Source organism: Bos javanicus, chromosome 19, assembly GCF_032452875.1.
Source record: "Bos javanicus breed banteng chromosome 19, ARS-OSU_banteng_1.0, whole genome shotgun sequence".
Lineage (NCBI taxonomy): Eukaryota > Metazoa > Chordata > Mammalia > Artiodactyla > Bovidae > Bos > Bos javanicus.
In genome coordinates, this window is record NC_083886.1 from 14,167,384 (window position 1) to 14,194,784 (window position 27,401).

At 56.2% G+C, this 27,401-nt stretch overlaps 2 protein-coding genes and 1 non-coding gene across 8 annotated transcripts in view; 2 read left to right on the plus strand and 1 right to left on the minus strand.

Annotated features, from left to right (window-relative positions):
• The first annotated feature begins 2,532 nt into the window (after positions 1–2,532).
• On the plus strand, positions 2,533–12,646 carry ZNHIT3 (zinc finger HIT-type containing 3). Of its 4 annotated transcripts, XM_061390280.1 has the most exons (6): positions 2,537–2,702; positions 2,803–2,834; positions 6,510–6,572; positions 7,283–7,369; positions 8,466–8,555; positions 9,066–12,646. In XM_061390280.1, the coding sequence occupies exons 1-6, from the start codon at positions 2,617–2,619 to the stop codon at positions 9,245–9,247; spliced, it is 540 nt and encodes a 179-aa protein (XP_061246264.1). In that variant the 5' UTR covers positions 2,537–2,616; the 3' UTR covers positions 9,248–12,646. The 4 variants fall into 4 exon arrangements, with proteins under 4 accessions (XP_061246263.1, XP_061246264.1, XP_061246261.1 ...); XM_061390279.1 differs by lacking the exons at positions 6,510–6,572; positions 9,066–12,646 and adding an exon at positions 8,802–8,944 and having other exon boundaries at positions 2,533–2,702; XM_061390277.1 differs by lacking the exon at positions 6,510–6,572 and having other exon boundaries at positions 8,466–8,567.
• The window catches only part of MYO19 (myosin XIX), a 37,873-nt gene continuing 15,615 nt past the window's right edge, over positions 5,144–27,401 (minus strand). The window contains exons 8-26 of one of the 3 annotated variants that reach the window (XM_061390243.1): positions 26,844–26,913; positions 26,176–26,278; positions 25,410–25,506; positions 25,211–25,287; positions 23,653–23,743; positions 23,012–23,183; positions 21,016–21,089; positions 20,263–20,384; positions 19,998–20,111; positions 19,615–19,791; positions 19,151–19,303; positions 18,209–18,316; positions 17,259–17,329; positions 16,314–16,417; positions 14,554–14,669; positions 14,327–14,456; positions 12,883–12,968; positions 11,276–11,578; positions 5,144–10,173 (exon numbers count right to left, since the gene is read on the minus strand). In XM_061390243.1, the coding sequence (XP_061246227.1) occupies positions 10,045–10,173; positions 11,276–11,578; positions 12,883–12,968; positions 14,327–14,456; positions 14,554–14,669; positions 16,314–16,417; positions 17,259–17,329; positions 18,209–18,316; positions 19,151–19,303; positions 19,615–19,791; positions 19,998–20,111; positions 20,263–20,384; positions 21,016–21,089; positions 23,012–23,183; positions 23,653–23,743; positions 25,211–25,287; positions 25,410–25,506; positions 26,176–26,278; positions 26,844–26,913 (2,297 nt within the window). In that variant the 3' untranslated portion in view covers positions 5,144–10,044. Of the gene's footprint in view, positions 10,174–11,275; positions 11,579–12,882; positions 12,969–14,326; positions 14,457–14,553; positions 14,670–16,313; positions 16,418–17,258; positions 17,330–18,208; positions 18,317–19,150; positions 19,304–19,614; positions 19,792–19,997; positions 20,112–20,262; positions 20,385–21,015; positions 21,090–23,011; positions 23,184–23,652; positions 23,744–25,210; positions 25,313–25,409; positions 25,507–26,175; positions 26,279–26,843; positions 26,914–27,401 lie in introns of all 3 variants that reach the window. The other 2 variants (XM_061390244.1, XM_061390245.1) reach the window with 2 other exon arrangements.
• On the plus strand, positions 11,752–11,881 carry LOC133233162 (small nucleolar RNA SNORA11). The gene has a single exon (XR_009731637.1). It is a non-coding gene; the product is annotated as a small nucleolar RNA SNORA11 (small nucleolar RNA).

The window sequence follows — 27,401 nt, forward strand, 5'->3', positions numbered from 1 at the left end:
ACTCTCCCTGGACAGCCAGGCGCATTTGGAGCTCTCGGCTGGCCTGGTGTGGGCCTTGCTTTCATGGAAGAGTCACTGCTGCCCATCCGGTCGTCGGTTTCAACTCCGCACTCTTGACCCTCTTGTGCAGGCCAGGCCTGGGTTTGCTTTTCCCTGCGTGGTCAGTATTGCCTCCCACGCCAGGTGCAAAGTCGGGTGCGAGAGGCGCTGCAGACCTGCTCAGGCGCCGGCCGCGCCAGGACCAATCTCGATCTGGGGCGCCCTCTGGCGGTGCTAGGTGCGGGACCTGGGCCTCCACGTTGAAGACAACGTCTCCTGTCTTCGCCGTCGGCGCCGGGCTGGGCTTGCCTGGAATGTGCTGGACAGAGCCTGCCAGGCAGCGGGGCTCTGGAAACCATTCTGCCTTGATTACTACCTCTCCTCTCTCCAGGTTCTGCTCTGCGCCTCAAGCTGACGCTGAGAAGACGTGAGGCAGCCTTAGCTGCTAGGAGGGCGTGATGGGGGACCATAGAAGCCAGGGCAAATCCGTGTGGACATCTAGTTGTTGGGCCCAGCGTCATTCCTGTCTTTCTGCTCTGAACTAGCCATTGCCCAGAGGAGCTGTACCAGGTTTCTGTCGCTGCTTCTTGGTTTTCCCCAACCTCCCCGCCATCACAGTTGAGCCACCTCCTTTCCTGGATATTGGAGCGGGAGGGGTCGGTCCTTGGAAGATGAGGGTCACCCAGAGTAGAAGAGGCATTTCTACTGAATGGAGTGTGCATGAGAGGAATTCCAGGAAGGTTTTTTTTTTTTTTTTCTGGAGTACCATCTCTGAACCCGAAGGTAGGGGAGCCAGCATGGTATGGATGTGGATGGGGTCTGGTTGAGCCCCTGAAAATTGTGGAAACTCTGCATGGCCTCAGCCTCCAAACACAACTCACAGGAAAAGTCTGGGTGGGCAACGGTGATGTCCATAGTGGGGGAATTAGTACTGATGCCAGAGAGCACGGGATTCAAGTCACTGACCTCTGTCCTTCCCTGTTAAGCGTGGACTTTCTGGGACACTTCTGATTCAAATCAGCAGTGGTCACAACTGTTGAGGGATACAAGGAATGCTTCAGAGTATTGGATCAGTGGGAAAACATTGGATTTTGGTGTGAGTTCTGTTAGGAAGCTGGAGGCAGGGGCAGCTGCATGCTGGGGCAGGTAGGCAACCAGAAGGGCAGTGCTACTTCAGCACTGAGGACTGGACAGCACCCTCAACAGCCTGGCAAAGCTAGTCACTCCAGCCCAACCCCAGTGCAGCTCACTGAGGCTGGCAGTGGAACCCTTTTAGAGGAGCCTAAGGTCCAAGACCTCAGCCTCCAGGAACTCGGAGCCTGGAACCTGGGCTTATGGGGTTGGAACCAGAGCTCCAAAAGAGTTATAGACTCTAGATATCACATAAATAACCCTTTGTAGCACTGCAGATCACAAATCTTTTTACAGTCACCTCTCTGCCTTGCAATAGCTCAGAAAAGTAGGAACATCTACTCTAACAGACGAGGGAGCTCAGAGAGGGTAGCCAGTCTCTCCAAGTCACACAGCCAGCAAGGGGTCCGAGCTGAGACTTGAATGGCTGCTTGGGGGCGCAGCAGATTCATCCCTACAGACTGTGACAGTGGAGCGGGGCCCTTGTAGTAAGGAGATCCTGAGGGCTGATGGACCAACGCAAAAGGGTTAGGGTTCAGATTAGGGGGTGAGGGTGACTTATGACCCCAAGACAGCACCGCACATGTGGAGTGGGAAGCCTGGTAAAGCTGGACAGTGCTCAGGGCTTTGAAGAGGAGCAGGGCTCCCAATAAAATGTGACTTTGTCTCTTCCTAAAGCCCGAGGTGGCATTCAAGCCCTTTTCTGGACCAGGATGTCCACCTTTGGGCCAGAGGTCACTCATCTGTAACCTGGCCAATCAGTCCCACTCAGGGATTCTCCCTCCTGCCTTCACTCTAAGCCTTAAGCTCCCAGAGACAGTGCCTGCTAATCCCTGGGTGTTCCCAGCCCAGCGTCTGGGAAGCACCGGGCTCACAGTTAGAGCTCAATAAACATTTGTCAGTGGCCAAGGCTTGTCTTCCTTTCCTGTGAGAAAAATGGCTGGGAAGGGCACACGTGTGTCACGTGGCCTAGCTGAGTCTGGTTTGGCCAGTGTGTGGACTTCTTGTTTGTTGTGCTTAGTCGCTCAGTCACGCCTGACTCTTTGCCATGCCATGGACTGTGGCCCGCCAGGCTCCTCTGTCCATGGGGATTCTCCAGGCCAGAATACTGGGGTGGGCACCCTTTCCCTTCTCCAGGGGATCTTCCCAACCCAGAGATGGAACCCAGGTCTCCCGCATTGCAGGCGGATTCTTTTCCAGCTTAGAGACCAGGGAAGCCCTTATCAGGGAGCACCCCTGACAATGGGCTCTGGATGCGTATCGAGTGCATCGACTTTCTACTTCTCAGGCCTGGAACGATGAGCGGGATCAATCGATTGCTTTTGACGGCCAGTAAGTGCTGCGCGCTGATTGGTCCTGGTTGAGGAAACGGAAGAAAGGGCGGGCACGTGGGGCTCGGGGGCCCCGGGCTGGCGCGCAGGCGAGGGGCGCGTCTTGGGAGAGACCATGTCGTCGCTCAGCTGCGGTACCGCTGTCTGCGTTGTCTGTTTGGAGAAACCCAAATACCGCTGCCCCGCCTGCCGCGTGCCCTAGTGAGTGCCCGGGGTCGCGGGGCCGGGGGCGGGCGGCGGGGCGGCGGGAGGCTCCGCGCAGCCCTCGGGACTGACGCGCCCTGTGGCTTTGTTTTTGCAGCTGCTCCTTGCCCTGCTTCCGGAAGCACAAAGGTAAGGCGCCCTTCTTCGTGGACCGCAGCGCCCTCATCCTGCTGCGGTCTCGGGGACGTGAATCCCGGGGCCCGGCTATCAGCCTATCAGCCTTGCAACGCCCGACCCTGGGGACCGCCTCCCACCCACCGTGGGCAGACGGATACCTCTTCCTGCGAATGCGCCTCCACTCTACGGACAATCACAAACCTTTCCTCTGCTCCACTTTCCTTTCTGCGTGCCATCTTTTTCTTTTTTTTTAACAGTCTTTGGTTTTTGTCACAAAAGCCTCCCCTAGCTATGCCTTCCTCTTAGTTTTCAGCTCCGCATTCTTTGGCAGAATCTTCTCTGGCTGAGGTTAACGACGTTTTCTTTCTTTTAAGTGATGTCTTTATAGAAACAGGGAGGTATACCAGTTTACGGTAAGGAGCAGCGTCCCTGGCTCTCACTGTTGTCAAGTCTACATTTTACGTCTTTTTCTATCCGGCGCCTCTTCTCAGTCTTCAGGGACCCTTTCCCATGCCCTCTCTCTCTCAGTGACTTTTCTGTTAAGAGTTCCTCACTGGTGGTTTGCCTCTAGTTTTATGCCCTCCAGTCTCTGATTTTATAGCTGTTTGTTTCGAGCACCACCGTCCCCGCTCCAACTTTTTTTTTTTTTAATCCTAATGTCTTTGGAGCTCTTTGAAAAAAAACCCTTTCGCCTCAAGATAGGAACGAAGTAGAACTGCTTTGCTGGAATAGTTTAGGAGCTATGTCTGGAATGCTTCTCTCTGGTCCTGCAGCCCTGTGAGGCCCCTCCTAAGACTCCCTAGCGCAATCTGGGTAATTTTTCTGATACACAGATTTGAGTAGTTCACTCTGTGTTGGAAACTCCAGCCTCTCTGTTAGTGTGTTTTTTGGGGGGCGAGGGGATCCCTGCGTTGGTTCTTGTTTGCTGCTAACGGACTTTCTCTAGTTGCGGTGCTGGGGGCGGGGGCGGGGGGTGGGTCCTACTCTTTAGTTGCAGTGCTTGGGCTTATCATGCAGTAGCTTCTCTTGTTGCGGAGCACCGGCTCTAGGGTACATGGGCTCAGTAATTGTGACCCACAGGCTTCATTGCCCATGGCATGTGGCATCTTCTCAGACCAGGGATTGAACTGGTGTCCCCTGTATTAGCAGGTGGATTCTTAACACTGGACCACAGGGAAACCCTGCTTGGTTTGTTCTTATTAAAAAAATATTTTTTTAAATTGAAGTATAGTTGATTTACAATGTTTCAGGTATACAGCAAAGTGATTCAGTGATCTGTATCCTTTTTTGGTTCTTTTTCATTGTAAGTTATTCAGTTCAGTTCAGTTGCTCAGTCGTGTCCGACTTTTTGTGACCCCATGAATCGCAGCACGCCAGGCCTCCCTGTCCATCACCAACTCCCGGAGTTCACTCAGACTCATGTCCATCAAGTCGGTGATGCCATCCAGCCATCTCATCCTCTTTCGTCTCCTTTTCCTCCTTATTACAAGGTCATGAATATAGTTCTCTATGATATTCTTTCCTTGGTGGTTCAGTGGTAAAGAATCTGCCTGCCAGTGCAGGAGACACAGGTTAATTCCTTGAGTTGGGAAGATCTGCTGGAGAAGGACATGGCAACCCACTCCAGTATTCTTGCCTGGGACATCCCATGGACAGAGAAGCCTGGAGGGCTACAGTTCATGGGGTCACAAGAGTCAGCACCACTTAGCAACTAAATGAAACAATAATATATTTTAGGCCCGTGTTGTTTATCTGTTTATACATAGTAATGTGTTTCTGTTAATCCCATATTCCTAATTTAGCCTTCCTCACCCCTTCTCCTTTGGATCCATAAATTTGTTTTCTGTTTCTGAAGTCTTTCTGTTTTGTAAATAAATTCATTTGTACCATTTTTTTAGATTCTGTGTATAAGTGATATCATGATTATTTGTCTTTCTCTGACGGACTTCACTAGGTTTCATAATCTCTAGGTCCATGTATGTTGCTGCAAACGGCAGCATTTCGTTTTTATGGCTGAGTAGTATTCCACCACACACCACGTCTTATTCATTTCTCTGTTGATGGACATTTAAGTTGCTTCCATGTCTTGGCTGTTGTAAATAGTGCTGCTATGAACATTGGGGTGCATGTATCTTCAAATTTGAGGTTTTATTTTTTCTGGATGTATGTCCAGGAGTGGGATTGAGCACTATGGTAACTATTTTTAATTTTTTAGAGAATCTTCATACCGTTTTCCATAGTGGCTACACCAGTTTACATTCCCACCAACTGTGTAGGGGGGTTTCCTTTTTTTTTTGGAGGAGTCCCTTTTTTCCACATACTCTGCAGCATTTATTTGTAGATTCTTTTTTATTTGGCTTACTGAATTATTATAAGGCGAACATCACCCAGGTCAGGAAAATAAAACTTGGACTTCCTGGTGGTTCAGTGGGTAAGAACCTGCCTGTGAATGCAGGGGATGCAGGTTCTATTCCTCGGAGCTTCTAAGCCCGTGCACCACAACTGCTGAGCCCACGTTCTAGAACCTCTGCTCTGCAACAAGAGAAGCCACTGCAGTGAGAAGCCTGTGCATTGAAAGAGGTGCCCCTGCCTGTTGCAACTAGAGAAAGTCCGTGTGCAGCAATAAAGACCCGGTGCAACCAAAATAAAAATAAATTATGTATGTATTTTAAAAAATATAAAAAACCTGCCTGTCAGTGCAGGGGCAGTGTGTTCCATCCCTGGTCTCTGAAGTTTCCATATGCCTCGGGGCAGCTAAGCCCGCATGCCACAGCTACTGAAGCCTATGCCCCTAGAACCTGTGCTTTCAGCAGGAGAGTAGCCCCCACTTGGTGCAAGCAGAGATAAGGCCTTAGAGAAAGAAAGACCCAGCACATCCAAATTTTTAAAAAAATTTAAAAAGAAAATAGAACTTTGCCATCCACTCCAGAAACCCCTCCATATGCCCTGTCCTGACCCACTGTTCTCACTTCCTGTAAATGACCACTCTGTTGACCTTTATAGCAGTCACATCTTTGCTTTTTCAGTTTTATTATGCAAGGATGTATCCTGAAAGAGTATTGTTTCATCTTGTTCTTAGTTCCCTGACCAGGGATTGAACCTAACCTAACCAAAAGCACCAAGTCCCAACCACTGGACTGCCAGGGAATTCCCCCAAAATGTGATATTTCTTTTAAGTCTCTCTTAATTTGTAAATTGCTCCTCCATCCTCTGTTATTACTTAAAAAAAAAAATTTCTCTGTGGAAGAATTCAAGCCATTTGACTTGCAGAGTTCCCCACAGTCTGGGTTTTGCTGATTGCAAACTCACGCTGCGGTTAGGCATACTCCTTAGTCCTCTGTTTCTTACAAATTGACAGATTAGAGACTGGATCAGAGCTCAGGGTCAGTCTCTGGCAAAATTACAGGTGGTCTTAGGCACAACTATAAGTGGTGCATAATGTCTGGTGATTTTTTTTTTAATTGAAGTAAAGTTGATTTACAGTGTTACTAATCTCTGTACAGCAGAGTGACTCAGTTATGCACATGCATAGCATTCTTTTTTCTTTATATTCTTTTCTATTGTGGTTTATCATAGGATCCTGACTGTAATTGCCTGTGCTATATAGTAGGACCTTCTTGTTCATCCATTGTCCATCTAATATTTTGCATCTGCTAACCCCAACCTCCCGCTTAATCCCTCCCCCAGCCCCTCCCCTGCGGCAACTACCAGTCTGTCCTCTGCGTCTGGGAGCGTGCTGCTGCTTCATAGGTAGGTTCATTGTGTCATCTTAGATCCCACATTAGGGTGGTGTGGTATGAGACAGACTGGCGTCTTGCAGGCGCCTTCCTCCTCTTGTGCCCCATCCTCCTGCCAGGCCTGCTTTGCCCGTCAGCTGCCAGTTGCTTGTCACCATCTCCTTGCACCTGACTCGACTTGCTCAAGGGTGCGCTCCGGCCACGGGCCTTTCCTTTGGCCCGGAACGCTCCTTCCAGCTGGCAGCACCTCCCCCTCGTCTCCCACCCTTTTGGGTGACTGGGATCCGACTCTCCTTACCTCGGCCATCTCCCTGTCCTTTGTGAGGCGGAGCCCCTCCCAGGTGGTCCTGGCGAGTTGTGTGTGTGGACTCCCGGTGGCATGGGGACCAGCACACTCGGGATCTGAAACTGCTGAAGACACAGTTTGCGGCTAATCAAAGTCAGTGTGTTACTGAATCTTGGTGAAGTCTCTGTGGGATTAGGCAGGACAGGGAGGATGGAGATAGGCCCTCGGGGAGCGTGAGGCGGGCTTCCTCAGCCCTTCTGCTGGGCCCAGGTTTCTCCTGCCCCTTGACGGAATCTCTCACTTCCTCTCCTTCATCCCCCACCCAGCCCCTTACCCCTCCAGAGGCTTCCCCCTAGATGCTGGATGCTGCTTGGGGGAGTGGTGCAGCCTTGTCACTCAAACGGAGGTGATGTACACCTGAGATTTGTGTCTTTCAGAGCAGTGCAGGCCTGCAGCTGGTCCTGTCGAGAAAAAAATAAGATCAGCTCTGACTGCAAAAACTAAAAAGCCTGTGGAAAACGAAGGTGGGTTGGTTGACTGCAAACACACAAACCGAGAAAAGGCTTTCAAATAGAATATGTCGAGAGAGGAGAAGAGACTTCTGCACTGGGGCCAGGAGGCAGGTTCATCAGGGAGCAGCAGCTTCCTCAGCCCTGTGCACCGGCGCCAGGAGCACACGTTGTCATGGGTGGCGATGTGGGGCCGCCTGAAGATGCAGAAGGGCAGGGGGGAAAGGCCGCAGCTGTGGTTTGGGTGAGCGGTGGACCCTGCTGGCAGGAGCCGCCCCCAGTCACGGCTTCGGGTCTCCCTCCCTGGGCCTGGCGGGGGTCACCTGACCTGGACCCGCAGGGCACGTGGCCTTTGGCCTTGCTGCTCCTGGCGGCCTCAGAGCCTGCAGCGCGAGCGTGCTGCCGTCCTCCCCATCCATCTAGCCTTTTTAAAATTTTTTTTTTTTTCTCTGGTATTAGGCCTTGGTTGCCGTGTGCAGGCTTTCTCTAGCTGCAGAGAGCAGCACAGGCTCTAGGGTGAGCGAGCTTCAGTGGGATGGCGCTCGGGTTCCAGAGTGCAGGCTTCATAGTTGTGGCGCAGCATATGGGATCTTCCGGGCATTGCAAGGCAGATTCTTAACCCCTGGGCCACCAGGCAAGCCCCACATACCCTTTCTTTAACGCCTCCTGCGCACCATGCATCATGCTGGGCTCTGAAGACGGCCCCTCCCGGTGCCACCGAAAAGGTATTGAGCAGTCAGAGCCAGGGGATGGCCCGCTTCTGCCCTTTGAGAAACTTGTTGGGTTCGGATGTTTCCGCCCATGCCGAGAACACAGGGGAGTCCTGTCCGTGGGTTTTTACAGACAGGGCTGGAGCTGTAGTGAGCAGAGGTAGGCTGGAAAGAATTGGAAAACAAGGCCCTAAGCCCAAACATAGTTTAAGTGTGTGAACACTATCAGCAGCTCTTCACTTTCCTAAAATAGTGTTAGTGTAGTCACAAATTCCTCAGAAGTGGTGGTTTTGTCTGTACCCACTTGCTTTATCTCTGTTCTTGTGTGTGTGCACACACATTTTTTATTTACTGGAGTTGTTAAAACCTGGCACCTAGGTTTCCTTTGCGCTCATAAACAGGTTCCTTAGATGATGATGACTCTGTGGCTGATTTTCTCAATAGTGATGAGGAAGAGGACAGAGTGTCTTTGCAGAATTTAAAGAATTTAGGTAAGTTTGCAGGTAAGACAATTTTTAAGCTAAGTCTGTGCAGGTACAGTAACTTTTACTTGGGTGAATGGCATTAAGATATTTACAGAGGACTAATAAAGAATAAGATTCTGACAGCATTTAACTTGGAAACCATCTGACATGCTGACCTCACCTTACGTGAGCATGTATGCTCAGTCATACCTGATTCTTTGCAACCCCCTGAACTGTAGCCCACCAAGCTCCTCTGTCCATGGACTTTTCCAGGCAAGAATACTGGAGTGGGTAGCCATTCCCTTCTCCAGGGGATCTTCCTGACCCAGGGATCGAACCCACATCTCATGTGTCTCTTGCGTTGGCAGGTGGATTCTCTACCACTACCGCCACCTGGGAAGCCCCACGTCATGTGAAATGCTGGGTGAGGGGGTGCAGCGTGCTTGGTGTTTATTACGTTTGGAATATTTGGCTTTCAGCCGTCTCTGTCTGCACCCACTTGAGCTCAGCTTGGCTCTCCTCACTGTTCATTTTAAGGGGAGTCTGCAGCACTGAGGAGCTTACTGCTCAATCCACACCTCAGACAGCTGATGGTCGACCTCGATCAGGCGGACGACAAGGCCAAGCTTATGCGAGCCTGCATGCAGGAGCCCTTGTTTGTGGAGTTTGCTGACTGCTGCTTGAGTATCGTGGAGCCGTCTCAGAACGAGGATCCTTAAGGTGGATTATTGTGTTGCCTGCTCCTCCTGGGAGGCCGTCACGTGGGGGGCCCTGCCCAGGGGTGGCGATGCCAGGACTCAGCGGCTGACGTCAGGTGGGCCCCCCAGACTCCTTCCGGCACTGTGGGGGTACTCAGGATGGCAGACCCGTATGGAGAGAACTCGATGTTCAAATGGTGGTTTTTAAGTGTTTTATTTTTGATACAATTAAGACATAAATATTTACTCAATTTCCACACCCATTTGAGTAAAAACGTGTTCAGTGTTAATAAAATTTTGGTGTGGTGTTTCTTTGGTATATTGCGTTGATCATTCTTGATTTATAATCTAGTTGCTTGACATTAAATTAATCAAATATTTAAATAGTAAAGTTTTGTTCCTTTTAAAGGAACTCAAGGCAAAGTTTCCCCCAGCCACAATGTTAGAGCTGATATCAAGCTGACTTTGCCTGTGGGGTGTCCACTGTAGTGATGGCCAGCACCGCTGAGTTAGATCTGTGAAGGTAGTGAAGGCCCTGATGTTTCCTAATCCTGGTTTGGTCACTGCCAACCCTGATACCCATCAGGGTGTGGGGGCAGGGGATGTGTAGACTGCTGCCCCAGGCTACTGGTGCAGCCGCTGGCCCGCCTGCAGGCTGGAGCCACGGCTCCCTGAGTGCACTCGGAGTCCCTGTGGGAGTCGTCTGGCAGCCGGGTGTTGATTACATGTCTCTGGCGAGGCTGCTGGCAGGAAAAGGCCTTGTGGGAAAAAAGGCACAGGGGATGGCCCAGCTGGTGAGGCTGGGAGGGGAGAAGAGGTCACACGTGGCCCGGCCTGTGTCTTTCCAGCAGGATCTGATTAAAGCCAGTAACACTGTCGGGCGAGGGTCCAGGGCAGGTGTCAGCGTAGCGCAGCGGAGACTTTCTGCAGTGAAACCTGATCGAGCCCTGGGGAGAGAGACGCAGCTCAGCCCCAGCTCCTGGGAGGTTGAAGGGACCTCTTGGCGTGAAGGCTAGGAATGCAGGGAGGTGGGGACACCCGAGGACCTGCCGGAGTCACAGCAGTGGCAGACTGACTTAGTGCGCTTTTCCTCCTTACTAAGACGGGAGCAGACTCCAAAACAGTATTAAAGACAAAGTGTCACATCCACCCAGTGTGAGATAGATGAGGAAAGCTAGGAGGGAGCTCTCCCCTGCTAAGAATATCATCTGTCCCAGTCTTAGGACTGCTTAAAGCTGGAAGATCAAAGAGCTGCACTTCTGTTTACGCTCTGGCAGGCCCGTGTGTTGTCATGGCGATTTTATCCAGATTATGTCCTGTAGGAGTTCCTCCGGGAGGAAATGCAGTGTTTCCTTCCTTCTCCCTTGTGTCACTTGATCCTTGTAAAAGGCGGGTATTAGCCCTCGTCTGTGCTCGCTGCCTCTTTCCCTGGCGGCTGCCCACAATATAAAACCTTGAACCACTGACTCATGTGCTTGTCAGGAATAGGGTAAGCCAAAGAATACAAGGGGAAAGTGTGTGTTAGTCTCGCTCAGTCGTGTCTGACTCTTTGCCACCCTGTGGACCATAGCCCGCCAGGCTCCTCTGTCCCTGGGATTTCTAGGCATGAATAGTGGAGTGGGGTGCCATTTCCTCCTCTAGGGGATCCCAACCCAGGGAACGAGCCTGGGTCTCCTGTATTGCAGCCGGATTCTTTACCGTCAGAGCCACCAGGGAAGCCCAAGTAGGGGGAAGCATGGTGCCAAATCCAGCGCCATTGGAGGGGAAAAGCTGCTGTTACCACAACCCATTTTTTTGGAAGTAGGACTAATTTAAAGATGACTCAGAAGAGATGCTAGAACACTTGGAGGCAGCTTTTTAACAGTGAAAGGACTTTGGAAAACCCTAATTGTAATGATGGGAACGACTCGACTGCTGCCAGCTGGGATGCACAAGGTTCGGAGGCCTTCATCTCAGCCTCAGTCCTGCTGCTGCTGCTGCGACCCCCCGGGCTCCGCCCCCCACCCTGCAGTGGGGCGGTCAGGACGCCAGCCCCATCGCATGGCCCACCTGAGGCAGCGCTCGGATGGACAGGACTCCGGCTTGTTCTTGGGCTGTCTGGACGGCGCAGCTCCTGGGGCTGCCCACGGGGAGCTGGAGGCAGGCGAAGACCACCAGCTTCCTTTGAAAGCCGTGAACACCCACAGCCGCGTTGGCCAGGGCCAGTCCCAGGGGCCAGAGGCGGGTTATTGCGCCCTGGAGCCTGGTCTGAGCCGGGGGCAGCGGACTGGAGCCCGGGGAGCAGGGAGCGTGAGGTGAGTGTTTTTCCTCCACACCATCCAGTTCTTCAGAAGCAAGGAAGGCCATTCTGATCTTAAAAAAGAACAGCATATCACAGCTCTTAATGGAAAACAGAAACCAAAAGTCTCTTTGGTGATTTGCCCTTAACAAGGTGAACTGAAGGGCACCTGGCTGGATGTGGCACAGGCCTATACACAGGGCAGCTGTGCTGAGGCTTCACATACTTTTAAAAAGTAACAGCCTTTGGGGTGTGCTCAGAGCAGGGGGTCTGAAGAAATGGCTCATCTGTTTATAACACACCCGACAGGAATCTGGGTTCACTGTGACGACAGGCACAAAACGTGTGGCCTTCCTATGAACAGAAACCCAACATGTGTCCCCCTGATCTCCACGTGGCTGCTGGGCAGGGCCAGTACTGGAGGGAAAGCCGCAGCACGTAGTGGGGAAGCTTGCCGCCTGGAGCCTGTCTAGTCCACGCCTGGGTGGGCCAGGGGTGGTCTCATAAAGGGTCTGAACCTCTCATTTCGAGGAGAAAGAGATTCCACCTGTATGCCATTCTGGGAAAGGCCAAACTGTGGAGACGATAAAAAGATCAGTGGTTGTCAGGAGTTTGCAGAGAGGAATATACAGAGTACAGAAGTTTTCATGAGCAGTGAAAGTACTTTGAGCGACATTATAATGATGAATATACGTGGTCATACTTTTTGTCCAAACCCACAGAGTACGCAACACTGCTCTGCTCATTAAAGCGAGCCCTAGGTGAACTGGGGATGTTTTGATCACGTGTCAATGCAGTCATCCTTGGTCTAAAAAAAAGTAGAGGTACCATTCTTTTGATAATGGCTGTTCATGTGAGGGGAGGCGGTATATGGGGAATTTCTGTACATTCCTGTCAAGTTTTATTGTAAACCTAAAACTGCTTTAAAAAAAGAAAAAGATCTCAAAAAAAAAATTTAACACTCGGGGTAGACACTTTTGGCAAAACTTTTGTTTCACTTTTATGTATGTATACATATTATATATGTGTATGTGTTTGTTGGACTGTGATATAAAATGTATTTTTTTAGATCAAAGAAGCCTGCGGGCCACTGTGGTTAATTATACTGGCAAATAAAAGCATAAATTAACCTCAAAAAAAAATCCACCTTATTGAGATCTAATTGATAACACTGTAAAATTCATGCTTTTAAAGTGTATGGCTGTATGAGTTTTCGTGTATTCCCTGAGTGGCTTGTGCCCGTCACAGCCGTCCTGCCACATGGCTGGTGCGGTGCCCACATCACTCGTGAGGCCCTGCGGCCACCTGCCCCGCGGGCAGGGCCAGTCCGCAGCCCGGGCCCATCACTGGCCGCCCTGACCTCTGGATCAGCACTCACCCTCCACTCTCGCCATGCACGCTTGATGACCGTGGCAGCCGCGTGCAGCTGCTGGACATGCTTCCGAGTCAGCCAGGAACGGACGGCTGAGGGGTTTGTCCAGAAACAGGAAACAAGAGTTAACATGCCAGTTAGAGCTCTTGGTAAACCAGGCTACACCAGCGCCAGAGCTGCCGTAAACGTAGGAATGAACGCCGGCAGCCACGTGAGGTCAGGGACCGAGTCAACGGGACGCGGACCTGGCTCTGAAAAACAGCGCTCAGACCTGCAGGCAGATGCCTACAGCCAAGGGAAACTGCCACCTCCTACCCTGGGCAACGCCCAGGGAACACGAGGGATCTGAACTGTCTGCACCTTTTAAAACGACCTCTATTTCTGGAAGCCCTCATTTGAACTTGCTCGCTCGCCTTATGGATCCACGAAGGACGCGACTGCACACCCACACCTGGTGAAGGTCATAGATGGGAGGCTGATCATGGGTGGGGCCACACCTGGTGAAGGTCAGAGCTACAGGATGGGAGGCTGGTCATGGATGGGGCCACACCTGGTGAAGGTCATAGATGGGAGGCTGATCATGGGTGCGGCAGTTTTAATTTTCTCCTTTTGAAATACGCATTTTCTGATTTTAATTTTCTCCTTTTGAAATACGCATTTTCTGATTTTTTGGTACAGTCATTCAGAAAAAGGGCTATTTGGTAAAGACACGAAAGTCACCTGTTATCAGCCCAGGTAGTTTTGCAGCACCCGTCACGTTTTTCAGGCCCCCCCCCACACCCCTTAGGAAGGTGGCATCACCTTGCTGTGTAGCGCATCACCCAGGTTTAAGCATCATATTGGAAGTGGGGTTTCCATGAAACTAAAAATATTCTTCAAAAACACTTCTTAGCTGGATCACAAGGATGGGTCCATAATGTAGCCATGCCTTGACCAACTGTTAGATATTTGGGTTGTTTCTAGTATTTTTGCTTTTCAAAGTGAGGCTGTGTCATGGTTCATACATGCTTCCTTGTTTCACCAGATCTTGTTGGTTTTTACCTTCTTAAGCTCAACAAGCCCAGGAACCCAGGTGATGATGAGAGTTGTCATCAAGGGGAATAATATATGACAAATATAGCTAGCTAGGACTGGGGGAGGGGAATTCAAGGCAACTTCTGAGCCTCTGCCACCTATAGAGAACCCTTACTTGGGGTGGGACGTGGTCTGCGCTGAACTGGGGGTGCTCTGGGTGAGCTGGACAGGGAATTCGAGGCCCAGCACACCATGGGGACACACAGTTAACATCTAGAGGCTGGGAAACAGTCTGCTTTGGTCCGTGGGGACTCTAGGAGCAGGGTCTCAAGGGAAACAGGTATCCCATAGGATCACGTGCAGCTGCAGAGACGGCCACTCCTGGGCCCACCTGCTGGCCGTGAGTGTGGGCCGTGTGCCCGGGCCCCCTTCCTACCTGCCTGGATGAGCACAGCTGCCCACCTCCGCCTGGCCTGCGTGCGGCACCGGTGTCTCCTCCAGCCACGCTGGATGCGGCGGGCACACTGCTCCAGCACCTGGGCACGCCCACGCTCCAGGAGCTCCAGCTGGGGGAAGGGCATCCGCTGAGGTCCTCAGCCTCCCGTGCTCCCTGTCCTCCACCCAGGCCCGTGGCCGCCAGCTCCTCACCCCAGGCCTGCTTACTGTGGAGTCGGTCATGAACACCTTGGTCCTGCCACAGTGCAGTGGGGCTGGCAGTGCGTGGAGGATCTGCTGGAGGAGGCCCTGCAGTGTGGCCGGCTCGGTGCATGGAGGGCACTCTGAAGATGGAGACAGGGCCCGTCAGTCCGTCACCATCCCCTCGGCATCCCCCTGACGCGCCACAGGCTTCCTTCCCGCTGCACATGCTTCTCAACATCCCTTCCTTCCTTTTGGGGAGGAGGCCAGAGGGGGCCTCTTCTCATCGTCCCTCAGGCTGCCCCGAGGGATCTTGGTGTCCCTCTGGAGGCTGTGCCCTGCACTGGCCGGCAGCCCCCACCCTGGAGGTCCCCTAGGGCAGAGGACACTTGGTGCCTAGACTCCCACGCTGCTTTGCCAGCCCGTTTCCAAGGCCCCAAACATGCTGAGGGCCGCACGGGGCAGCCCAGCCTCCCCCTCTGCCCCCGAGCCCTCCCACCCCAGATGGAAAGCGGAGAACAGACCCCCAGACCCCAACGGGGGCCCTGCCTGCCCCCCACACCTGGTGGGGCAGCTCCTACAGACGGAGGGTTTACCTGAGGGCTCTGACCACCTTTAGCTGCCCAGGGCCTCTCTGGAGACAGCGGCGGCCAGAGGAAACGCTGCAGATGAGAAACAGCAGCAAAGCGGACCAGGGGCCCAGGGGGCTTTGGGCAAGAGACAGAACAGGAGAGCACACCGCAGGGAGAGCGGGGAGAGGTGGGGAGAAAGGATGAAAGGAGAGTGGGAAAACTGAAAGAGATGGGAGATACAAAGCAGAACTGTGCCTGCGGGTGCAGGGCCCTGGGGGAAGGCTGTGGGGGTTGTGTGTGTACTGGGGGCACGCACCCTGTCCTTGGCCTTTGCCCAGGTGTGTGTGTGTGTGTGTCTGTGTGTGTGTGTGTCTGTGTGTGTGTGTGTGTCTGTGTGTGTGTATTGGGGGGACTTGCCCCGTCCTTGGCCTTTGCCCAGGGTCTTCACACCTGCTCTCACAGCCTCAGTGACGCCAAGTGCGACAGACAACCCCCCGTAGAGCAGGCCTCTCCTGACATCCCCCTGGCCGGGCCTGGCCTGGCAGCTGCCCCAGAAAGAAAGCCCTTTCCCGACCTCTCTTCCCCACTGGCCGGGCCTGGCTAATCCTTTCCTCTCCTCCCTACATCGAATCCAATGCTAGCCAAGTCCGACCAATTTCTTCCCAACATTTCCCAACTGTGCCCACATCTAGAGCCTCTCTCCCCTCTGGCCACCCAGGGCCCCACCCTGCGGTGGCCTCTGGAAAGCCCCAGGCTGGTATCACCCCCTCCCTTCCTGGAAGTGCCTCCCATCTATCTGGAGAATGTCCGGCTTCTGGGACTGGGCCCGCCTGCCCCCAGCCTCGCCTCCCACTGTCTCCTATGCCCAGGAGCCAGCAACCTTCAACAGCCTGGAGCTCCTCACACACACGGTGCTGTCTCCTGTCCATGGAGTGCCTTCACCTGGCTAGTCCCACCCCACCTCAGATGCCACCTCCTCCAGGAAGCCTTCCTGGTTCATACCTCTCTACACCACCCACAGCATCCTGTTTCTGTCTCGCCACTTTCCTCACTGCTTAACTGCCTTCTTTTAGTCTCTCTCCCATTGGACCAAGAGCCATGAGGGCAGGACTGTGTCTTACTCATCTCTGAGGCCCTAGGCCCTCGCCCTGAGATGGTCCAAGTAGGTGCTCAGGGAACTGGGTGAACAGATGACTGGCCAGTGGGTGCCCTCACCTGAGCGCCCTCCATCTGGATACGGGCCGTGGGGGCTGGGGGTTATGGCAGGACGGAGCCTTCTCAGTAGCTGGTACCGCTCCATGAAGTTCCGGTGAGAGACCCTGGAAGCCGAGGCAGGCGGAAGGAGAAATAGTGACCAGTGGTGAGCCGACGTCACTGTTTACTCTGCTCGACCACCAGCGAGATGCTGCCCTGCCGTGCCCACTGCGTGGATGAGGTCACTGGGCTCCCTTGGCGGGAAGCCAGCCTTAGCCTCTCCCGGATGGAGCCTTGCTTTTCTCGGCAAGGCCTTCACAGAGCGCACTCGCTCTCAGCCTCCAGGATACCCGCAGCCCCGCTTCCTCTTTCCCTGACTCCCTCCAGGCTGTTGCTGGCTTCTCATCCCTCAGGGAGTGGCCTCACACCTCCCGCCTCCCCCTGGGGTCTCCTCCTTGCTTGTGCTGTTAAAAGTCACCAAGAACAGCCCCTCAAGTGCCCCAACACTTCAAACCTGACTCCCCACCCCTGGGCGTCCCCCCAGGTCATCCTGTGTCAGGAACTGTCCCGATTCACCCATCTGCCTCAGACGGAAGCTGGACGTTGCTTCTGTGGCCTGGAAGTCGGCTGCTCCCCTCGCCAGTGACCCACCGTCCACCAGCCCAGGTCCCATCCCCACAGCCAGGCCAGAGTCCGCTTCTACCCCCTTTTCTTTCACCAGGCCATCCTCGCGCCCGGAGGATCGGTAATGGCCTCCCGCTCACATCCTCCCATCTCTCCTGACTCTAGGGCAGACCCGGTGCCTCCTCAAAACAGGGCACAGCAAGTGAGCGCAGCCCTAAAGCTCCAGGCCGACTTCCACAGGCCTGCCTCTCACTCCGTCTCCACGTCCCGCTGACCCGCGGCCCAAGCACCTCCCTGGCTCTGCCCCGCCCCCACGCCGGACGGACAGACCAACCCACTCACCGGATGGGGAAGCCGGCGGCACTGATGTGGATGGTCTCCACGAGGCCACAGGCCTCCAGCTGGCTCAGGACCTGCGGGGAGGGGAGACGGCGTGGGCAGCAGGGGCCATAGGCCCCAGACACCATGCCGTCAGTGGCCCCGCTGGCAGGGACCTGCGGGCTCCCCTGAGGGCAGACACTCTTCGGGGCAGCGAGCAGTCAAGGGACCTGGAGAGACCCTCCCTGCTAGAAGGGGTCCTGGTGGCCCCAGATCCCTTTACGTGAAGCCTGGCTTCTGGTACAGCCGAGGCCGGTGCTGGCCATCTTACTGCTTCCAACTGTGCTTCACAACGCAGCCCAATCCAGTTCCTCGTTTTTGTTTGTTTTATATTCTGCAGATAACACCGTGCGTCACAGCTGAGAGGCGGGGGAGGTTGTACTGTGAAGACGCTTCCGGGACCCACCCAAGGTCTTTACCATAGAGCAGTGATCCTGGCCGTGACCCTAAGGCCACATCAACCATGTGACTGTGGGACCCACTCCAGCACCGTCCAGCTCTCACACCTCACCCACATCCCTCCACAGGGCAAAGGGCAGCTGCTGGCCACAGAGTGCTTCTGAGCAAATTTTAGGAACTACACCCTCATCAGAACCGGCCCTGTGCCTGGTCTGTAAGGCGACTCAGACTCTCAGCTAATCGTAAAAGACACCCATTCCTCTGGGCCGCCTGTCCGTCAGGGCATGTGGCTTGGCGAGCACAGAGCAAGATGCACTGTCGCCCCTACTCGCCTCTGTGGCTGGGCCACTGTGCAGTGCACAGACCACACCACCGTACACGACTGTCCTGCCAGAGCTGGGGAGAGAAGCCCTTCCTCACGTCACTCCACCTGGAGCAGACGTCCCGTTTCTCACCCCGCCAGCGTCTCGGCACAATGGGACCCTCCACGAAGCAGCTCCAGCCCAGTGTGTTACCTCCTCTCGGTGGAATATCTGTGCCTGGGCCTGGCTGTTGGGCTTGATGCAGCGAATGTAGTGGGGTGTGGTGCCATGTAGGACCTGCAGGAGCTGCTCCAGGGAGGCCTGCAGAGGAGAGACTGCGGCTCAGGCTGTGGGGCGGCATCAGCTGGGCAACCCGGAGCCCATGACCCTCACACACCCCGGATGACTCCCAGTGGCCCTCACTGGGTATACTCAGAGCACGCCCCCAGGGACCCTTCTTGACTTGTGACCCTCCACCTGGTCCATCTGCCTGCATCTAGTCTCAGGCTCCCCCCACACCAACCAGGGCAATCTTCCCAGAAGGGAACCCTCTCAGAACCCCTGTCGTTCATTCGGGCAACTCCTGTCATTACTAAGCCCTTACTGTGTGCCGGGGCTACGACACAGCTGTCCGCCGTCATCTCACAGCGCAGGGCCTCGCAGACGGGGCGGGCCCTCAGGAGCGTGTCTGAGGCTAGACAGGGATGTGTTTCCCTGCCCCGGGAGGTGAAGAGAATGGTGGGAAGCAGGACAAGGAATAAACCGAGAGGGGCGGCACGAGGGTGGGAGTAACGCAGAGCTGAGGGGAGGGCCCAGGGGTGGGGCCGAGAGCAGCACACGGCGCCGAGGACAGTCTGTCCGGAAGTGAGGGAGCTGGCAGCCGGCCGCCACGGAGGTTCAGCAGCCACTGCTCTGCTGTGATGACTCTGTCGGCGGTGGGCGAGGGGGCACACCGCCGCCCACAGGCCTGAGGCTTCCTGTCACGTCAACTACAGACCCCCAGTTCATCTGTCAGGTTCCCGTCTCTACCGCAGACCGGGACCACGGCTACGGGCCTCCGCTGTGCTCCGGGCACACAGCCCCGATCCCAAGAGGTGCTCGGCAAACGCTGGACACTCATGAGCGAGCACGTGGTGTCAACGCCGCTGGACCCACCTTGAACTTGGACACCACGGTCAACACAGGGGCCCGGTTCTGGCCGGAGGGCTCCTCCTGGGACTTGTCTTCGGGGTCGGCAGGAAAGAGCACCTTGAGCAGGGGGTCCTGGGACTGCTGCAGGAGCCTGGTCAGCTCCGGGGGGACGGGGTCCTATGGGGAAAGGACAGAGCAGCGGGTGAGGGCAGGGGGCTTGGGGGGAGCTGCCGGCCCTGTCACTGGGGCCCCAGGAGGGCCGGCCCACGTCTGAACCTGGAGGCCAGGAGACGCGGTGTGAGGCGGGTTGTTTCCAGGCAGGTCATGCCGGAGTAGCAGAGACCTCAGAAAGGTGGGCCAGAGAGGTGACCCTGGACCCCGAGAGGATGTGCGGGTGGGCAGGGAACACAGTGGATGTTTCCGCACACGTGCGGCGACGCCTCCGCGTTTGGATTCACAGGTGACACAAGGCACGGCGCGGCCCTCACCTTGTTCTTCTCCACCAGGCCCGCGGTGCGGTACCGCACGGGCCCCGCGTAATGCAGCACAATGAAGCTGGGCTCCGGGCTCAGCCTGTCGTGCCCCAGGCGGGGGTGGCCGGTCAGGGCGCTCTCGATGCGCGTCTGGAGCTGGGCTGCACTGCTTGGCCGATTAAGGCGGCACTCCTGTGTGGGGCGGGCAGTCAGCCACAGGGCAGAGGGGCACGGGAACCCACCCATGGGAGCATCATGGCACCCCTGTGACAGAGGGCTCACAGGGCAGGCGAACCCACTAAGCAGACAGAGAGAAAGAGGCGCAGGGTGGGCCTCGAGGTCCCGGGAAAAGCCCAAAGCCCCGCCCTGGGGGCTCCGCAGGCCAGCGACCCTCCAACCTCGTTTATGAGGGAGCAGATGCTGACAGGGCTCCCCTCGATGAGATCCAAGCAGGGCTGGTTGTCCTGGTAGCTGACAAACGACCACTCCAGGCCCTCCACTGCATACTCCTCCTGGGGGTGGAGGGCAGTCGGGGTCTGAGCTCTGGGGGGTCACTCCCTGCTGACCTCGGCACTCACAGAGGGAACTGAAGGCGCCCAGTGGCACCCGGGACGGGGCTGGGGGCCGGGGAGAGGGCGAGGACGCGGGCAGTGCACCACGCACCTGCTGGGCCCGGAGGTAGTGAGCCACGAAGTGCTGCTGCAGCTTCTCATTGGCGTAGTTGATGCAGAGCTGCTCCAGGCTGTTGTTGGGGAACGACTCAAACCCGTACACGTCCAGCAGGCCTGGGGGGCCGGGGGAACCCGTGGGGGCTACTGTGGGGCTACAGGGGCCTGGGGTGAAGCCTCACCCTTGGCAGCCTGAGGATGAAACCGAGTGGGTACTCTACCCCACCCCAAGGAGAGAGGCGGTTCCCATCACCGCCTCCTGCCCCTCAGAACTCAGCGGGAAGAGGCCGAAGGGGTGAGGGAACCAGGCCCCAGGGACCCCGTGTCCCACCCAGTCTGGATGGCCTGGGTCGTGGCCGCTCAGTGGGTGCTCGCTGTTTTGTGAGCCAACGTTACTGATGCCTCTGAGCTTTGCTTCCTTCCCTACCTGACTGTCTCACCCAGGTTCCCCTACCTGACTGTCCCATCCAGGTTCCAAAGATGTTCTCAAATCCCCCCTAAGGCCCTTTGAGCCCGTTCGCTGCTCCTCACTAATCTGAGACTGGATCTGGGTCTCCAGCGGGTGAAGGGGCCCTCGTGGCCTGGGCACCAGCTGAGCCTGCCTGGAGAGCTAGGGATGCCGAGACACGGGCACTGGAGAAAGTGACATTGGCCCACATTGGTGGAGCAGCAGGGGATAGGTGCAGAATTGCCCAGAAGCCCCCAGGAGACCCAGGCTCTGCTCTCTGTCCGGGGCCCACCGACCTACCTATGAAAGTGGTCCAGGAGTCGGGGGCGGCACAGATGCTGCTGTTGATCACCGAGACCAGCCAGTCAAACAGCCTGTTGGTGTGTGTGTGGGGGTAGTGGGCTCGGGTGAGAGGGGTCCGGCTGAGCTGGAAGGGTGGCAGAACTGCCCTTCCAGCCTGGGTACCAACCCTCAGATGGAGGGCCTGTCTTCTGAGCCTGAAAGGTCAAGGGCTAAACCCTCTCCGCTGGTTTCCCGCCCATCCTGTCCCAGCCCACTACACCTGCAGGCTGGGGTCACGTGTGTTCCCAGGCACACGAAGGCCTGGCTTGTCCACAGCAAGAGTGAGCAGGGGACCAGCTGCAGGCACGTCACAGTAAGCTTCCTTTACTGCCTGGTTTACAGACTGAAAGTCTGTGCCAACCAGCATCGAACAAGCCTATTGTGCTACTTTTCTAAAAGTGCTATTTTAAAATTATTATACATTGTTCTTTTAGATGTAAAGCTATCGCACACTTAACAGACTACCATATAGTGTAAATACATCTTATCTATGTACCAAGAAACCAATAAATTTGTGCGACTCGCTTTACTGCAGTGGTCTGAAAGTGACTCTGCAATATTGCTGAGGTCTGCTGTGGAATGCTGGGGCTAGACAGGGTGTGGGTGCGCCCAGTCACTGGCCTGACACCCAGCTGCTGTCTAGACAAGGGTGGAGGGGCAGGCCTGGGTGGGATTATAAAGGCCTGAGTTCACTGGACTCCCCTGCAAACCTCGCCCAGTGGAGGCCAGAGCTCAAGGCCCCCCGACACCTGCCTACTTTGTCCTATGAGGGCACCCCATTGCCCCAGCTGGACAGTGACACCCTGCACTCTGCAACCATCGCCCAGACGATGGAATGGTTGCCGTCCAACGTGGTGACACGTACGACATGATACAAGGGTTTTCTTCCTTACGATTTCTTTAAGTAACTGCTCTGCAAATTTTTAGACAGTTTCTATTTTTGCAATAAGGGCTTCAAATATCCATGTGAGGTAGTAAAAACAAGAGATAGTGATAGAAGGACCTGCTTGCTGTGTGTAAAATGATCCATGGTTAGAGGTTCACTGTGTCTGTAACCGGCACGCTTTATCTACCCATTTTGCCGTGATCTGACACAAAACCTTTAAAAATCCTTGTCCTGAAATTCTGACCTGAAATTTGCTTCGAGGGGGTGAGAACGGAGTCCCTTGCTAAACTGGGTTCAGTCTGGGCCCAGGGGCCCTGGGCCACTTTCCCTCAGAGGTTCTGACTCCCTCACTGGTGCTGGTCCGGCTCTTAGCTCTTGAGAAGCTCATGAAAGCACCGGGACCCTCCCTCCTTCCCAAGCACTCGCATGTGTGCACACGCACACACAGAGGTGTTCTGTCCCATCGTTTCAGAGAATCCTGGGCCCCAGATACCCTCAGGGGCATTCTGAAGGGTCTGAGAGCCCAGGGTGAGAAACGCCCCCAAGTGCATGGCCGGAGGGTGGAGATGCCCACAGAACCAACAGGGAAAGGCCAAGACCCCCACCTTCCCCGTTCTGGGCTCCACTCCCTGCAGTGTTGCTCAAGGCTGTGGGCTAAACTCCCGGCTCTACCAGCAGCTATCAAAACCCCAGGTGGCTACAGAGAGCACAAGGGCAGGGACCCAGGAGCCTATTCATCCACAGGTCTGCGCCTGGACCTGGGAGGAACTCACGTCACCTCTGGGCTGGCCTTGCCAGCGGCCGGCCAGGCAGGCCTTCCTCACCCATCGCCAAGGCGAAGGCAGGCTCCTGTCCCCGAACAACACGCTGAATCTAGGCCAGGCTGTGGCCACTTCCCCACGCAGAGCCCTCTGGAATCGAGCCAAGGGCTTTGCTTGGGGAAGCCCAGCAGCCACTCCCTCCTGTCCCCCCGGGGCTGGGGAACGGGGCAGGGAACCCGTCTGCTTCTGTCTGGTCCAACTCCAGACTGGGGGCATCTGGGAGGAGGGCAGGGCCCAGAGCACTCACCGTGCATAGACCAGTTTGGCCAGACAGTCTCTGCGGGTGTTGCACTCGGCCTGAGAGCAGGGCTTCTGGAATACCTGCTGGCCCCTGCCCGCCCGGATGGTTCGAATCTGTAGTGTCTCCAGCAGATGGTCTTCTGGGAGCCCCAGCAGCAAGGCCGACGTCCCAACAGAGCCTGGGAGGCAGAAATACCCTCCGTCCAAAAGGCCCTCTGCACAAGGCCCCGTGAAGTCATCATGGTGGAGCCGTGACCCCCTCAATGGGACAGAGCAAACTCAGGAACGGGGAGAGAAGAGACTCAGCAGGGGCAGGGGCAGGGGCAGGACTTGAACCCAGGACTGCTGTGCCCCAGTCCACACGGCCAGGAGTGGGATAAAGCACTGCATAACCCACTCACCCCCACCCGCCCCTGCTCTCGTTTTCTCTTCTGTAAGATGCAGAGGAAGCTGTCTGCCTCAGCTGAGCTGGGGTGAGGAGGAACCCCTCCAGGGCAGGGCCCTACAGCCGACAGCCCAGGGGCACAGATCCCAAACTGCACCCTCTGGCCTCCTTGCACCCGATCCCACCACACGCTGGCCCTCCTCTGGTCAGGGCCTGCCTCACGCCTGGGCGGTGTGACCAAGGCCCCCGGTCCTTGCCCTCACACTGAGCATCGTCCACCAGCAGGCAGGGCTGGGCTTCGTTCCCTGAGTCAGCAAACCGGGTGTTGCCGAGGTGCAGCAGTCCAGCCAGGGCCTGAGGGGGCAGGAGAGGACACCCAGTGGGCACCTTCTCAAGGGCTGGAGCCCAGCCTGGGAAGGGTCTCTCTCCTGCCGAACAGAATCACGAAAGCAGAATAGCAACAGCTCTCATTTACTGCCCACTTACTCCGGGACTCGGCCAGGCAGGGCTCTACCCAAGTGATACGCATCGTCTCGTGTAACCAGTGAGGCACGTGCTATGGTGATGCCCACGACAGAGACAAGACAGAGGTTAAAGCCCACACTTGGTAAAGGAGAAGGAACCCAGGATGAGAGCCCAGGCAGTCTGACTTCCGATCCCTCCTGGGGCAGCCAGAGGGAGCGCCACGCCACCCAGTCTGTCCCTCTGTCTCCCGCTCCAGGACCAGACTGTTTCCTGTGGTCCAGACCACTTCTGTGTGGCTGCTGGGGGCTTGGCTCTGGTGCCCTTTGGCCCTTTCCCGACACTGTTGGGCTCCGATAGCCCGGCCCAGTCCAGGGAAGGAGCTGTGATCTTGGTCTCTGTACAGTGGGTGATCTACTCGGGGGAGCCCCCGGGGGGCTGAAGGAAGAGGACCCCCAGGTCCAGCAACTTGGAAACCCTTGGACCAGGCACCGGTAGAGCAGGGCCTCTCCCCCCATCCCTGTCTGGTCCCAGAAAGGGTGGCTTCCAGGCCACAAGCACCGCAGGAGGAGACTGCCATGCTGATGGGCGTTGTGGATGGGCCAGGGCTCATGCTGCCTTCAAGCTCGCAGACTTAGCCAGACTCCTGGGTGGTCCACTTGCCCTGGGCTTGTCCCCTGTGCCGTCCCTCTGTATAAGCTGCCCGTACTGGCTGTGACCCCCCTCCCCTGCCTGAGCAACCCCCACATGGAGATGGAGGCCACACTTCACCCCACTGCTCTGCAGGGGTCACCACCTGCAGACGGAGGCCGCCAGTGGGGGTGACTGGGCCTGGCTCGCCTGGGCCAGCACTGAGTCCCAGCAAGAAGGAGAAGGAGGTGGGAAGTTGGAACCAGCATGTCTCCAAGAAACTATCTGTACCACCAAGTGCTGTCTGGCTTTGGGCAGGTCTCAACCATGGAATGGGAATAATCTCCACACCCATGGAACTGCTGAAAAAACAAGTGAGCTAAGAGTGATGATTTGAAAGTTTTAACACGCTAGACAAACACGTGGCAGCATTGTTTTCTCTGCTCTGATTTAACAGAGCAACAACTGATCCAGGCACTTTCCCTCTGACCTCCGGGATCACCGTGCTGGTTTCTTCTACAGCGCTCTGTGCTCTGGCCCTGTCCACCCTGACACCCTGTCTCCAGGCTCCGCTGCGCAGAGAGGTGGTCGCCTCCTTGGTGATCATGCCGTCGGAGCCTAGAGTCCTAGATCCTCAGGGAAAGAGACTCCCGAGTTGAGAGAAGGGCCCTACGAAGGGGGCTGCCCATCACCGCCACCACATGTGAGTGGTGTGGCTTTTCCTCTGACCTGAAAGATGTTGTTCTGGGTGGGGGCATCGATGCCCAAATGAAGCATGGCCTCCCTGGTCACCTCGAAACAATCCTCTGTAAAGGAATCCGAGCCACAGCCCTGCGTCAGGACCCAAGGTCAGCGGGGGCGGCGGGCCCTGGAGGGATGTGTGGGTGCTGCTGGGCTAGCCCAGGGCACCGGGCAAGGCTCCCCCTACCTTCCAAGGTCCTCTCTGGGTGGGGCAGCCAGGAGAAGGCGGCTCCCTCGGGGAGGCGCCACCGGACCCTCTCCTCCGCGTGGGCTCCTTTGTAGATCTGTGGGGGTGGGAACGGGTGGCTGAGCCAGGGGTACCGGGGATGCCCAGGACTGCATGGACTTGGGTGGGCGGCGGGGGGGAGTGGCAGCCACACCACAAGACCCAGAGGCCCCTGTAGGGAGCCAAGGGCGGGCAGGGGCGGGAAAGCAGTGGCAAATAGTTCTGGGCATCTCCATTCGGTGCAAAAAAACCCCACTCACTGAGGGGGCCTGTGGCATGAGGAGGAAACCCTAACCCTGTTTGGGGAGCCCCCGGTCCCGATCTGAGAGCAGCGAGACACTGTCCACGCCTCGGCGGACCCTTGGTCTAATGGAGGGGACACAGTTTAGGGAAGGCTTTGTTCGGTTGGTGGAGGCAGCTGCTGTTCCAGGACAGCCCTCCGTCTGAAGGTGAGTGCTTCCCGTGTGGAGACAGGCCCAGCCTCAAGGACCCTCTGATGGGAAAAGAAGGCAAGCGCACCTCCAGGCCTGGGACTGCCCAGGGAGCCGAGGGCTAGGGCGAGACGCGAGTGTGACGTGAGGTTTGTGGGAGTAAGTGGGGTGGCAGCGCTGAAAGCCCGGCGAAGAGGAGGCAGGAAGCAAGGTGGGCGGCGGGGCGGGTAGGCTGAGAGGCACAGACCCTTCTCCGCCCTGCACCTGGGCAGCTGTGGGCCCCGCCTGGGACTCACCTGGTAGAATATGTGGAAGTTCCTCTCACTGGGGGCCTGGCAGGCCACTCGAGTTTTCTCCAGGAGGTAGGTCTGAACTGCAGCTCCCGTCATCTGCTGGGCCCTGGGCACAAGCAGGTTGGAGCCCGTCAGTGGTCCGTTCACTCCAGAGCCGTTTATTGGGAACTTACTGTGTGCCAGGCTGCAGCCTCGCCCCAGCTCTTCCACTTAAGCAAAGGGGGTCATGAGGACTGGGGAGGACCTCTCAGCAGGTCCTGGGGTGGGGGCAGGGGCAGGGAGGGGAAGGGCTGGGACAGTCCCCTCCAACCAGCTCAGGGACAGGGCCCAGGCCTCGGTGCCTCACTTTGCCCCAGCCCAAGGCAGGAACAGAAGCCCCAGCCTTAGGCTCAGAGATGCGGCCGAGGTGACAGTTTTAAGTGACAGTTTTAACTAGAAGTCTCCGCGAAGGGCAGAAGCCAGAAGGCACGTGTCAGGACAGGCACAGTCCCTGGGTCCCTCAGGCTGGGGCACCTAGAGTTCCCCAGGTTCAAAGTGTACGCACAGGTTCACTCATCCCACATACGAACCTGCCAGGCACGGCAGGGTTCTGCCCGTGGCAGCAGCCCAGGCTGGGCACTGCCCCCCAGCTCGCCCGGCCCCCCAGCAGCCAGGGTGGCCGCAGAGATTACCCATTCAGCTGGAGCTGGATGAACTTCCCGAAGCGGCTGCTGTTGCTGTTCCTCAGCGTGCACGCGTTCCCTGCGGACCACAGCTTCTGTTCAGAGGCCCCGCGGGCTAAGGTGGCCGCAGGTCTGCCGGGGCCACGCCGCTATCCTCAATCCACCTACAGGCCCCTCTACTGGTTTCCGGGTCACAGGGGACAGGGCTCGGGACTGGGCACTTGGGCTTTTAGCAAGTGTGATTCAGTTGGGTTAGAACTTCCTGGCAAAGTGGGAAGAGCCAATCTAGGCAGTCAGGGATTTTTGTTTGAAGGGAAAGGATCAAAAACAAGGTGTCGGGACTTCCCTGGTGGTCCAGGGGTTAAAAATACTCCTGCTAATGCAGGAGACACAGGTTTTTGATCCCTGGTCCAGGGAGATTCCATGTGTCTCGGGGCAGCTAAGCCCATGTGCCACAACTACCGAAGCCTGCTCGCCTAGAGCCTGTGCTTCTCAAGAAGAGAAGTCACTGCAACGAGAAGCCTGGGCATTGCAACTGGAGAGCAGCCTCCACTTGCCACAACGAGA

Coding starts and splice junctions, on each gene's coding strand:
- ZNHIT3 (XM_061390280.1), top strand. CDS start 2,617: ATGTCGTCGCTCAGCTGCGGTACCGCTGTCTGCGTTGTCTGTTTGGAG. Junction 2,835..6,509: donor CTGCTTCCGGAAGCACAAAG/GTAAGGCGCCCT, acceptor TCCCTCCCCCAG/CCCCTCCCCTGCGGCAACTA. Junction 8,556..9,065: donor GCAGAATTTAAAGAATTTAG/GTAAGTTTGCAG, acceptor GTTCATTTTAAG/GGGAGTCTGCAGCACTGAGG.